The sequence below is a fragment of the Abramis brama genome, assembly GCF_963993115.1.
Source record: "Abramis brama genome assembly, chromosome: 12".
NCBI lineage: Eukaryota > Metazoa > Chordata > Actinopteri > Cypriniformes > Leuciscidae > Abramis > Abramis brama.
The window spans coordinates 18,535,395-18,548,404 of record NC_139974.1 but is presented as its reverse complement, the minus strand read 5'-3'; the positions used below and the strand labels follow the sequence as shown (position 1 = coordinate 18,548,404).

The 13,010-nt window shown below is 39.5% G+C and overlaps 1 protein-coding gene across 2 annotated transcripts in view; it reads right to left on the bottom strand.

Annotated features, from left to right (window-relative positions):
* The window catches only part of LOC311093865 (cytosolic 5'-nucleotidase 3-like), a 104,854-nt gene that overhangs the window by 17,326 nt on the left and 74,518 nt on the right, over window positions 1-13,010 (bottom strand). For both annotated transcript variants that reach the window (XM_084131491.1, XM_084131490.1), the window contains 2 exons: window positions 9,600-9,689; window positions 9,155-9,317 (listed from right to left, as the gene is read on the bottom strand). In XM_084131491.1, coding sequence (XP_083987617.1) covers window positions 9,155-9,317; window positions 9,600-9,689 — 253 coding nt within the window. The remainder of the gene's footprint in view (window positions 1-9,154; window positions 9,318-9,599; window positions 9,690-13,010) is intronic.

Here is a 13,010-nt window from a genome sequence, read left to right as displayed (position 1 = left end):
CCTGCATTTGCTCTTATATTAAAAGACTGTGTATTTCAAACCATATGCTTCGTTTCTACAGCCACCTGACTGTGGCAAATATTCAGGGAAGACAATTAGACAACATTTTATTTGATGGGGAGCGGTAAGGGACCTAGATAATGGGTAGGGGGGCACTGGCCCAAAAGGTTGAGAATCACTGCCCTAAAAGGACATGGTGATGGAAAAATAAGAGATGGAAGAAAAAAATGTATATTTCAATGCTTTAGCGTTCTTTCACAGTTATATAGTTGTGTAATTATATTGCATATAATTTTTGGGCATCAGGGAGCTGCTATCAATATGCAGGGAAAAATTGCTTTTAAACACACGCTCGCTTTTTACTTTCACTTTCCAATTTGCGATTATGCGTACTCTGTGTAGGAAGCGGCGGTAAGGACCACACATTTTACAAGATAATTGTCTACTTGTCAACGCTCAGGATCTGTTGCACACCAAATTCTCTAACATCGTCCCGTCAGTCATCTCCTTAATATCTTCACATGACAATTGAAATCTGATGTATTTTATATCTGACCTCCTTTAGAAGTCTTTAGAATTGCGTGGAGAGACAGTTTGTCCTGCTATAAAAAGGCTCTAAAAGAAGCCAGGGCTGAGCATCTTTGCAAACTCATAGAAAATAACCAAAACAATCCAAGATTTTTATTTTATGCAGTGGCTAGATTAACAAATAAACAGACGTCACCTGAACTGAATATTCCATCACAGTTTAGTAGTAATGACTTTATGAATTTCTTCACTGAAAAAAAATCGAAAGCTTCAGAAATACAATTGTAAATGTAAACATACAGCGTTTTATAATTCAGTCTCAATTATGACCCCTCAAGATCAATTGCAGTGCTTTACAACTATAGGACAAGGAGAGATGAATAAACTTATTACATCTAAACCAACAACATTTTATTAGATCCAATACCCACTAAATTACTGAAAGAGTTGTTACATGTAGCAGAAGAGCCTCTTCTCAATATTATGAACTCTCTATCTCTGGGTAATGTCCTAAGAACGTTCAAGCTGGCAGTTATTAGTGGCACGGAATCGTGTGTGGGGCGCGAAGCATTTTCATTCACTATGGGCAATCCATGTCCCGGGAATAATGAATGTGGGGGCGGATCTCCTGTCCAGAGGAAATCCTCTGTATGGAGAATGGATTCTCCACCCACAGGTTCGGCCGAGCTGCCGTAGATCTCTTCGCCTTGCACGAAAACACTCAGTGCTCTCTATTCTTCTCTCTGGCGAGAGACGGTGCGCCTATGGGTGTGGATGCTCTGGCACACCCGTGGCACAACGCACTACTGTACGCGTTTCCTCCACTGAGTCTGGTCGTTCCAACTTTAAGAAGGGTAAGAGAGTATGGTCACTCAGTCATAATGATTGCCCTGAACTGGCCAGGGAAGTTGTGGTTGACGGAGATAATTCAACTCCTTTGCGACCAGCCCTGGCCTCTCCCGTTGCGGAGGAACCTTCTCTCACAAGCACGCGGGGAGATTTTTCACCCAGCCCCAGACAAAGTGGCTCTTTGGGCCTGGCCCATGAGAGGTTAAACTTGAGTGTGAAGGGATTGCCTCCGAGGGTGATTGAAACAATTCAGAATGCACGAGCAGCTTCAACGCACACTGCATATAATCGGAAATGGAGTGTGTTTGAGCGATGGTGCGCACACAGACACATTGTCCCTTTTCTCTGTTCTGTCGTGGATGTTATGATGTTATGTTTCCTGTAGGAACTTTTGGATAAGGGCAGAGCCTTTTCAACTTAAGGTTTATTTTGCCGCAATTTCTGCGTGTCATGTGGGGATTGACAGAGGATTGTGAGGACAGAACGCCTGTAAAGAGGTGGATTTACTGGCTTTCCATCCGCAGGCTTTTTTACTCGACATGGAATGGCCTGTCCTTGCGTTGCATCACAATGAGGACAGAACGAAAGCACTAAGGAAGAGTAATCAGTTATTTGTTTCATGGGCTGATTCTCATAAATGGAAACCTTTTTCGCATCAGCGCCTGTCCCACTGGGTAGTGGAAGCTATTATATTAGGTTATTATGACATGGGTCTCTGTCCTCCGGAAGGGCTGAGCGCTCATTCTACCAGAGGTTTGGCTACCTTATGAGCACTATTTAAGGGTGTTTCAGTTCAGGACATATGTGCAGCAGCAAGTTGGGCTTCGCCTCACTCATTTGTCATTTGGCTCATTCCGTCCTAAGTGTGAAAAAAAAAAAAAAAAAAAAAAAAAACCTTGGTTACATACATCAATGAGTTGGTTGACATGCCTGCTTCGGACAGCATATCTGCAATACGGGAGTTGTCTATATCCCATAGTGAGATACCGAGCGAATGTTTGAAAGAGAACTTTAGGTTACTTACGTAACCCCGGTTCTCTGATAACATGAGAGGTATCTCACCACAGTTCCCTCCTTGCAGTGCACAGAGAAGAGATATGCAGAGAATGAAGTATGGACCACCGGCAGTGGTATATATTAGGGAGGCGGGACTCCCGCATCAATGTCGTGATTGGTCTGTCAACTGACAGACGTGGTGTGATTGGTGCTTCCAGGATCTGTCACGCCCAGAGGTGTTTCCAATAGTGAGATACCTCACTCATGTTATCAGCTGCTTTTGAAACAGTACAACATTCTCCTCCACCGCCTGCAACACACCATTGGACTCTCAGAAAATGTTCACAACTGGTTTATCTCATACCTAACAGGCAGAACCGAGCACGTCGCCCTGGGCAAAGCCAAATCACACACCCACAACGTCAACTGCGGCATCCCTCAGGGCTCTGTGCTGGGTCCCAAACTCTTCTCCATTTACATGCTCCCCCTTGGCAAAGTCATTAGCAGACATGGTATATCATTCCATTATTATGCTGATGACACACAGCTTTATCTCTGGACAACCCCCACTACTTCTGCTCCCTTGCCAACATCCACACTGACCACCTGCCTGGAGGAGATAGAGGCATGGATGAAGCTCAACTTCCTTCAGCTGAACAGTTCCAAAACAGATGCCATCATAGTTGGCACACCACATCAGCTCCGCTTTTCCACCATCAACAGTATCGCTTTCTCTGGTCAAAACATCTCCCTTTCCACATCTGTCCCCAATTTGGGTGTTAAAATGGACTCTCAACTCACCTTTGACACCCACATCAAACACCTTTTAACGCATTATAGTCCTTCACGTCTATTGCGATCTCAAAATTCCGGCCAGTTGATAATACCTAGAATATCCTTCTCCTATTTAGCACCAAAACTTTGGAACAGTCTTCCTACCATTGTCCGGGAAGCAGACACACTCTGTCAGTTCAAAGCTAGATTAAAGACACATCTCTTTGACCTAGCATTCACATAATACATTATAGACTTCTATAATTCAATGTTAGGCTGCATAGTAGGGGTGTGCATTGGCACTGCCCTCACAATTCGATTCGATTACGATTCACCAGGTAACGATTCGATACAATTCGATTCTACGATGCATTGCGATGCATCAAAATTCTACTGCACACAAGGCAAATTTTTCATCAGTCATGAGGCAATAGAGCAGTCAGATATTGAACAACAGATTTTATTGGCTGCTATGTGTGTATTATCACTCTCCTGTATCTTTGACATAAATGTCATTAAATAAAATAAAATTGAATGGTACAGGGTATTGGATATGGCATTTTCAAACCTGAAAAATAAAACATAAATCATTGCTTTCAGTGCTTTGAATGAGAAATGTTTCTCTTCTCTCTGCTTGAGAACCATTTGAAATTAAATTTCAACTTTATTGTCCAACTCAAGGCCAGAAAATAAACAGTGTAGGGGTGTAACGGTTCACAAAATTCACGGTTCGGTTCAATACGATACACTTGTGTCACGGTTCGGTACGTTTTCGATACAGCAAAAAGAAAGAAATGCCAGAGAAATTTCCTTGATTTTTTAAAAAAATTCTTTATTAAAACTAACATCATAAAGTATGACATTTTTTTCTTTGAGCAATGATGGAGCTATAATTGACTCTTCTTAGGAGCATATAAAACAAAACAGCTCCTTGGAAAAAAATAAATGTAATATTTTGTGCTTATAAACAAATGTTTATTTTAGTTCAGATTAACATTTGAGGGCAGCAATGTTATTCATAATGTCGAAATAAATCCGACATGTTACTTGAAAGCATTATAGCCTACTATTCCTGCCAAACTTCCAAAGTTGCAGTTAGTGTTACTACAGTAAATCCATGGTGAATATTGCAGATCTGTGGACACCGGATAGTTCATTCATGTCACAATGTTTCTTCCTGGTTTCCACGTCAGCGCTGTTTGATCCGTTAATAACGGAGAAATGTGAATGTTTCTCACTAGATCTCGCAGCGATGTTATTACTTTAGTGGCGAGTTCAAATGCTTTCTTTACTGGATCTCTTAGCGCTGTGTAGTATAAGATCGGCTCGCGCTGCTTTGGTCCAAACTGATAAACAGTCCGTCACGAGTAGCTCAGTTTCGTTCCACTTACATTGCGTTTGCCATTTGATGTTGTTGTGGTCGCGCCAGCGTCTACATTATGAGCGCGCTCGCGACGCGCTTACATTTGAAATAACCGTTCGGTTTGAAAATGCCTGCCTTGTACCGAACGGTTTAATACGAATACGCGTACTGTTACACCCCTAAAACAGTGACATAATCGATTATGGCACTTTGCCGCATCGATGCTGAATCGTGCATGCCCCGCATTGCGATGCATCGCCGAATCGATTATTGTTGACACCACTACTGCATAGATTAGGTCAGCCGGAACCGGGAACACTTCCCATAAATCCTGATGTACTCATTACATCATAAGAAGAATGGCATCTACGCTAATTTTAGTGTCTTTGTTTATCCCGAGGTTTTTCCCGCAACCTGCCGGATCCAGGCCATATCCAGATCTGACGAAGGACCTTCGCCTGGACCCGATGACAACGCAGTGCTGAAGTGCCAACTAGTCTCTCCCTATGGAGGATCCCTTTACCACTCTACAGATAAAGCGCTGTCGGGAAAATTCGTTTCGCGTACCTACCCCGAAGTGACAAAATAAAATAAAATTCTGTATCAAAATTTATAAGAAAAAAACAGTACTTTGTTTAGGCTTGGTTTGTAGGTAATTACAAACCTGCACACATATATTCAAACGCACATAACTATAGAACCAATTCTTAATGCGCATGTGCACGCCATCAGCGTTTATCACAGGTTCATGTTTAAAGTCTGTGTAGAGAGAATGGTGTCATCTTAGTGGCCCCTAATTTAATAACAAATGATCGTTGCGATGGAAGCGAATCAATCAAAACTAACTTTAGCTGGAAAATAACTTTATTAAAGAACCGCTATAAAGTCAAAACAATCTCTGTTACCTTAAATTATATGTTTATCTCTGTAAAGCTGCTTTGAAACAATCTACATTGTTAAAAGCGCTATATAAATGAAGATGACTTGACCTCTGTTAAGACATCATTCTACCACCTCAAGAACATTGCCAAACTCCGTCCAATACTCAATGTCATACTCAAAGCTGGTGCTTAAATTAGCGTCAATTCATCCTTCGCAGGAAGTTTGACTGACATGCGATCTGAGTCTGACCAATCAAAATCCACCATTTTTGTCCGACAAAGCAGTCAGGAGAGTTATTAATGTCGGTGGATTTGAACTTGGCTTTAACTGAGGCAATCTGTCACAACACAAAACGGTAGGCCTATTTATTATTAAATAGGCATATTAAATATTACCTGCTCGGTCCTGTCTGTCAGCGCGTTGTCAGTGTCCTCTATTTTTCACTGCTTGAGAACATGGGTTGAATCCGAAAGTTTAAAAATAAAAGTAATTCAAAATCAAAATTTGAACAAAATTAAATAAAAAAAATTAATAACACGCCAGGTCTCCGCACCAGTCAGTAACTGAAAAATATGAAAGCCGTGTGACCGCCCAACCAGTAAAAATAAAAAAATAAAAAATACATTAAAGAAATAATTCCCTCTGATTTTCTGTTTAATTAATAAAGTTTGACTACTCGCAGCAGTCTCGCATGCGCTTAGAGCTCGTGTGAATTTACGTATAAAATGAAGTTAACAAACAACCTCGATCCATCAGGAAACGCCACATAGGTCGCTGAATTCAGGGGGTCAATCCAGCACTCGAATTCCGTACCACCCCCGGGGGCCGCCATTGGCTAACAAGCCTTCACCTGCTGTTAGCATTCCATTGACTCCCATTCATTTTGGCGTCACTTTGACAGCGAATAACTTTACATCTGAGGCGTTTAAAGACTCCATTTGTCCATTATTTATTTCTAAAGAAACACAACAATCTATAAAAGGCTCCATTACCTTGTATCTTACGTTATGGCCCCGTAGAAGCAGTTTTTGTAAAAGTAGGCTAATGATTGGGTCATAACCACGCGACTCTCTGGAAATTACCGTATAGACAGGAGGAGAAGCTCGCAGTCAATCGGGGGGGACGTGGAGGAATAAAGTCCGATAAAGTCAAGGGAGAAGCTCGCAGTCAATCGGGGGGGACGTGGAGGAATAAAGTCCGATAAAGTCAAGGGAGAAGCCCATAGAGAGTCATAAAGTTTCTCCTGCTCCTAGCTCATGGACAGCTCCTACTCACACTCTCCGTCTCTGCAAGATTCGGAAGGGAATGATTCAGATTTCGCTTGGCACAGCTACTAGAACACTTACAACTGTCAGACAGGCTGCTCACGTCACATCCACGTCGTCAAGGTCAGTTTGAGCCTGCGCAGTACGCTCAGCCATCAGGAAGTGAGTGCTTCTAATTTGCTTCACTTGTCTCCGTTGAAACCTATGGGGTCACTGTGTCCAGTTTATATACTGTCTATGGCTGAATTTCACTGCGCTTCATGAAGAGTTTTTCTTTTGCGTGAAGAAGCCGTTCGCCGGAGATGTGTTAAAAGATAGCATTCATGCATTCATGATTATTAGGCTGCCGGTATAATAATCCTCCTGGCGCGTCTTTTCTTTGGGTCGTGTGTGTAATAGGCAGGACTTACAGCGCGGTCTCTTTAGTCTTGTCGTGCTTGAATGCTTTAAAAGCATTCACATTAATAAGAGCGTGATCATACAATGCTAGTCAAGGGGTGACAGAAAAAAACGGATACTGTGTAATTGCGTTAAATATTTTTATTGCTTTAAACTTTTATTTTTTTTGCGGTGCCGCGGTGGGCAAGTGATGAAACCGGTGTTGCAACTGAATACCGTGTAACACTGGTAACACCGACCAGGGCCGTCGCTAGTGGGGTGAAAGGTGGTGACAATTATAGGGGCCCCCACTGCCCAGGGGGCCCCACAAAATCCAGCAGTTATACTATATAGGCCCCTGTTGTGTGAATAATTCTAATATTATATTAGTTGTATGCCTGAGATTTAAATAAAAACCACGAAAACATGCAATTTGGTTAAATATTTTTTCAAAATATTCTCTTACCTCCCTATAAATGGTTTAGTCCGATCTAAAGTATTTATTAATTATTCAGTCAGTGACAAACATCAGATCGACCCAATAAAATTGTAAGTCCAGCCCCAGCTCGTGAACAGAACCAATCAGAGTTGAGGCGGCAGTGCCTGAAGTTAACGATGAACTTGGTGGAAGAGCAGGAGATTAACTGAAAATGTCGGGGAAAAGAAAACATAACTTAGGGCACCAGAAATGCTATGAAAAGAATGAGAGGGAGGCCAGGAGAGTTGTTGTATCCCAGTCGATCAAGACGTTCTTTGAAGACAGGTTGTATTGTTATTTCGCTGGAAATAAGAAAACTACCGTCTACAGCCTGTCGTGTAGGCTACTCACTCTTCATTATCGATGCGCACCACAATCGACCGAATGATTACGTGTTCAAAATCCCTGTCTTTTTACACTATTGTAAATAGAGTTAAAAAATTGACACGAGTCACGACGCATTGCATTATGCACCTAACCTGCCGGCTGATGATGTATTTATTAGCCTACATCAATAAAACACGAATGCACTTGAATGAATAAATTTTAGCTTTATTTAATAATATTATCTTTATTAAAAAATAAAACAATAAATGAGGTTATTTTTTAAATTTGACTGCATTTTTGTCATTCTTGTATAAATGTTTACTTTTTGATTTATGAATTATAACAGACTGTTTCCCTGATGGGGGAAAAAACATTATTTTGCTGTTACTTTTTTTAAATTGGTTTTATTATTATTTAACAATTTCTTTTTATTAGTTGTAATTTTTATATAAATTTAACTTTTAAAATAAAGGTTTTACAACAACATCACCTTCTTCTGTTATTCTGTATGTGGGCCTCCATGCTCATCTGTTGTACAGTATATGATATTGGTGGAGGGTGGTGGGGGCCCACATCAATATTTTTTTCAGGGGGCCCCGAATCCTCTAGCTACGGCCCTGACACCGACTATCGTAGCAAGCCTACTCCTCACTCACCAATGCATTCACGGACATGCCCTCCTTTACCTTTCAGGAACTCCTTACCCACCAGACATCCTCACGCACCCTCTGGTCTGCAAACACAAACAACCTCCAAGCCCCCAGAACCAAGCTCTGCAGCATGGGTGATAGGGCCTTTTCATCGACTGCTCTGAGGCTGTGGAATGCCCTACAGATGTTTTTAAACGAAACCTAAAAACATCTCTTTTTAAAAAAAGCTTTTCACTTTTTTATAGTTTATTTTATAGGTTTTTCTTTCAACTATTTATTGACCTTGATTTTTTAACTGTATTTCTATATGCTCTGTAGCACTTTGAGATTGCTGTAATGTAAAGTGCAATACAAATAAAATGTATTATTATTATTATTATTATTATTATAAATGTTGGTTAATAGTTAATGATTATATTCCTATTTTTTTATTTTTATGATGATTATATTTATTATGAAGATTTTTTTCTAGAAAAAAAGTTAGAATTGAGAGATAAAACGTCGCAATTACCTTTTTTATTTTTTATTACATGGCGGAAACAAGCTACCACAGAATTTTTTTTTTTTTCTTTCTGCAATTTAATTTATTTGATGGAAAATCTACGTAGTACCTGAAATCTCTAGAAGGGTTACTGTTCTTTAAATAAAAAGATGGAAGACTCACAGAATCATCAAAGTCCATATAGTTGGAGAAGACTTTGACATTAGGATGGAAGACACCAGCTTGTCTGATCACTTCCTCCAACACATCCCCAATCCCAGCAGAGAAGATCAGCAGAGGAACAGACATCTGATAGAGATGATCAAAGAACTGCTTGTATCCATCCCTGACAAACACATTATCAATATTATTACTGACATACATGTGTAATCATCTTCTAACGAGACACTCTTAGATATCATTGTCAAAATCAATGTAGTCTCTTACAGTTTGTGCATATAGAGGGCATGCATTTAGTATTAAGTATAGAAAATACTGATTACAATAATCATTTCTGTTAATTCAAGTTTGAGAAATCTATTTTCAGAGCTATTTTTTATTTGACTAGTCAAGAATGTTAATCACAACACTTCCAAACGCTTGTTAGTGTTTTCCTTAATGGTCTAACCTCAGCATGGCTTCAGACTCTTTCACAGCTCGAACCAAATGATCCTTACTGATCTTCTGCTCCACAAGGAGCTCATGAGCTTTAGTCCACCTGCACACACACACATACTTACAGTGTGCATAAAAAAAAGTGCATACGAGAAAAAACAAACAAACAAATGCCCACAAACTATAAGGGTAAAAGAAGCAAGCAAAAATAAATTATTTAAAAAAAAAAAAAAAAAAAATGTGACTGTACCACAGCTTTACTGAAAAAGAAAAGAAAAAAAAGGCAAACCTTTCAGTCACAACATGAATGTGGTATTTTTCTGGGCCTTTTTTCCTTTTGTGGATTACTACGCACCTAGTATGTTTGGACTTTTTATGTCTAGTGTTTGAGACTGACAACTGCATTTACTTACTGATGTGATTCTGTAAATGTCAGGTTCACACAGCAGCTTACAATAACGGCTTAAGTACTGTCTTTTTTTGTAATGTCAAATATGGCAATGTAAATAAAACTGGAAGATCACATTTGACAAAAAAAGTCTAATCAAGATCAAGCCAAGTCACTGTTATTTACATTTCGCTTTATACAATACAGATTGTTTCAAAGCAGCTTTACAGTGATAACAGGAAAATACTTCAATGATGCAAACAGAGCTCTTCTTGATCTTCATTTAATGCAGCTCTAAGAAAAAAATAGTGTCATTGTTCAGCTGAAGTCAGTTTAGTGTTGATTCAGTTCCAATGTAATGATCATCAATTATTAAATTAGTTCATTTCATCTTGTGGCAAGCAGGGCGGAGCTGAGAGCCATGGGAACAGAGTGATCTTGAGTCCCATAGAGGAGCTCTGGATGGATGAAAGGAAGAGTGACGACGGTGCACTGCAAAATGAGAGAGAACCAGGCCTGGGACATTTATGTTGTTTTATGTTTCACTTTTGTTTTGCTGTTTGTTTATTCTATGATTAAAACTTTATGCTGATCGTTTGCCGGTTCCAGCCTCCTCGTTTCCTGAGCTTTGAACTTTATTACACATCTATAAAGCAGTTCTGCGGACCTGTTTAGGTGCAGGTCCATATCTGATGAGACAGACAGACAAATATGGCAGACTAAAATTTGGGGGTGATATTTGATGCTAATTTAACTTTTGATCCTCATATCCAGAATACAGTCAAAATATATTTTTTTCATCTTAGAAACATTGCCAGACTACGTCCTATGTTGTCATTTCCGGTGGCTGAAAAATTAATGAACATTTTTGTAATTTCTCACGTTGATTATTGCAACGCTCTACTTGCCGGGGTTTCAAAAGCTACTCTAAACAAATTACAGTTCGTAATGCGTAATGATTTTCTTTTAAATTGTTCTATTTCTCTTTTATTTTTTTCTTCTTTTTGTGAAGCGTTTTGAGGTTTAACTTTTGAGCTAAGGCGCTATAGAAAATAAAGTTTATTATTATTATACACTGAACAAAATTATAAATGCAACATTTTTGTTTTTGCCCCCATTTTTCATGAGCTGAACTCAAAGATGTGAGACTTTTTCTATGTACACAAAAGGCCTATTTCTCTCAAATATTGTTCACAAATCTCTCTAAATCTGTGTTAGTGAGCACTTCTCCTTTGCCAAGATAATCCATCCACCTCACAGGTATGGCATATCAAGATGCTGATTAGACAGCATGATTATTACACAGGTGTACCTTAGGCTGGCCACAATAAAAGGCCAAACTAACTTTTCTGCATTTATAATTGAGAGCATATGTTGTAATTTAGATGGGAAAAAGCGGTTTTATAGATGCTAGAAATGTGGTTTTAAATTGAAGACTGGTATCAAAGAGCACACCCAGGTTCCTAACTGACAATGAAGACTTGATAGAGCAGCAATCAATGTTAGACAGTATTCCAGGTTATTAAGTGCTGAGGTTTTTTTGTCCAATAATTAAAACCTTAATTCAGAATTTAGTAGTAGGAAATTACTAGCCTGACGTCGTCATACTCAGATTCTAGTCAGAATGTGAGTCTGATACTGCTCCATTGGGCTGTGATTATGGGGCGTGTTTTAACCGAACCAGGAAGGAAAATGCCTCTGCACTCAATTGGATAGACCTACAACCAATCAGAGCAACGGAGTAAGTGACGTATGTTTTTCATTCATGTTTCCGATCGACAAATGCCTTGATCGCGGTTCTCTGTTCCTCTTTTAAAATTAATGCGCTGTCGATATCTTCTATAACAGACGCGATGGCGGAATCTACACAATGTTTTATAAACAAAGTTCGGGAGGAGCACGTTCAAATAATCAATCCAAACAACTTGTCATCAAACAATTACCGTCTACGGTCTACACTATCAGCATGAGAGGAAGCATATATTTATTCACTGTCAACTCACCTAACATTCCTTGACAGTTTTCAGCATCCCTCCACTCACTCTCGGCTTGTTCTTCCACAGCCTGGAATACGGGGGAAGTAGCCTAGGGTTCGGGCCAAATACCGAGCCCGGAGCCTCTCCTCGGACAGCACGCCAAATATGCATTTATTCTATCTTACTTATTTGTAAGTGTGAACTCGTGAAATCTCAATTCTCCAGCGGCAGTCATTTGAATTCAACCCAAGCGCTCGTTGATGACGTGGATGATTACGTTACCGTTGCTCATCTGTCCATCATCGTATAAAGACAATTGCCCTGACAATTTGATTGGTCCGAACAATTTTTGTTCGGGCATAATAGCTCCTCAACGGATCGAGTCCAGACCGAACTTCCCGACCTAAAAATTTTGTGGGCGGGGCTAAGTTCGGCTGGCATCCAGGCTAGGAAATTACTAGTCATCCTTTTTTTTTATATCAACTATGTATTCTGTTAATTTCGTGAATTGGTATGTTTCCTCAGGGCGCGAAGAAATATAGAGCTAAGTATCATTAGTGTAACAGTGAAAACCACCGACATGCTTCCTAATGATATCTCCCAAAGGTAGCATGTTCAGGGTGAAAAGCAACTGTCCTAGTACTGATCAATATGAGTAGGGCTGCAACAACTAATTGATAAAATTGATTATTATCGAGAATGAAAATAATCAACCATGAATTTAATTATCGATTTGTTGTGTCTGTGCTTGGAAACATCAGTCAGTCACGTGCTTTACAGTAGTGCAGTGGTTCTCAAACTTTTTTGGTCGCGCCCCCCTTTAAACCTTTAAAAAAATATGGGCCCCCCCTCCCAAAAAAATTAAATAATATATATATATATATATATACATATATATATATATATATATATATATATATATAAGCGGAAAGTTTTTTTACAATGAAATATGTGCAATGATAAACTTACAAGTGATTTAGGAAATTATTGAAGGCCTGCTTTCTGTATTTCTCCTTGAAAAATAAAAAATAAAAAATTACAAAATAAAATAAAAACGTGC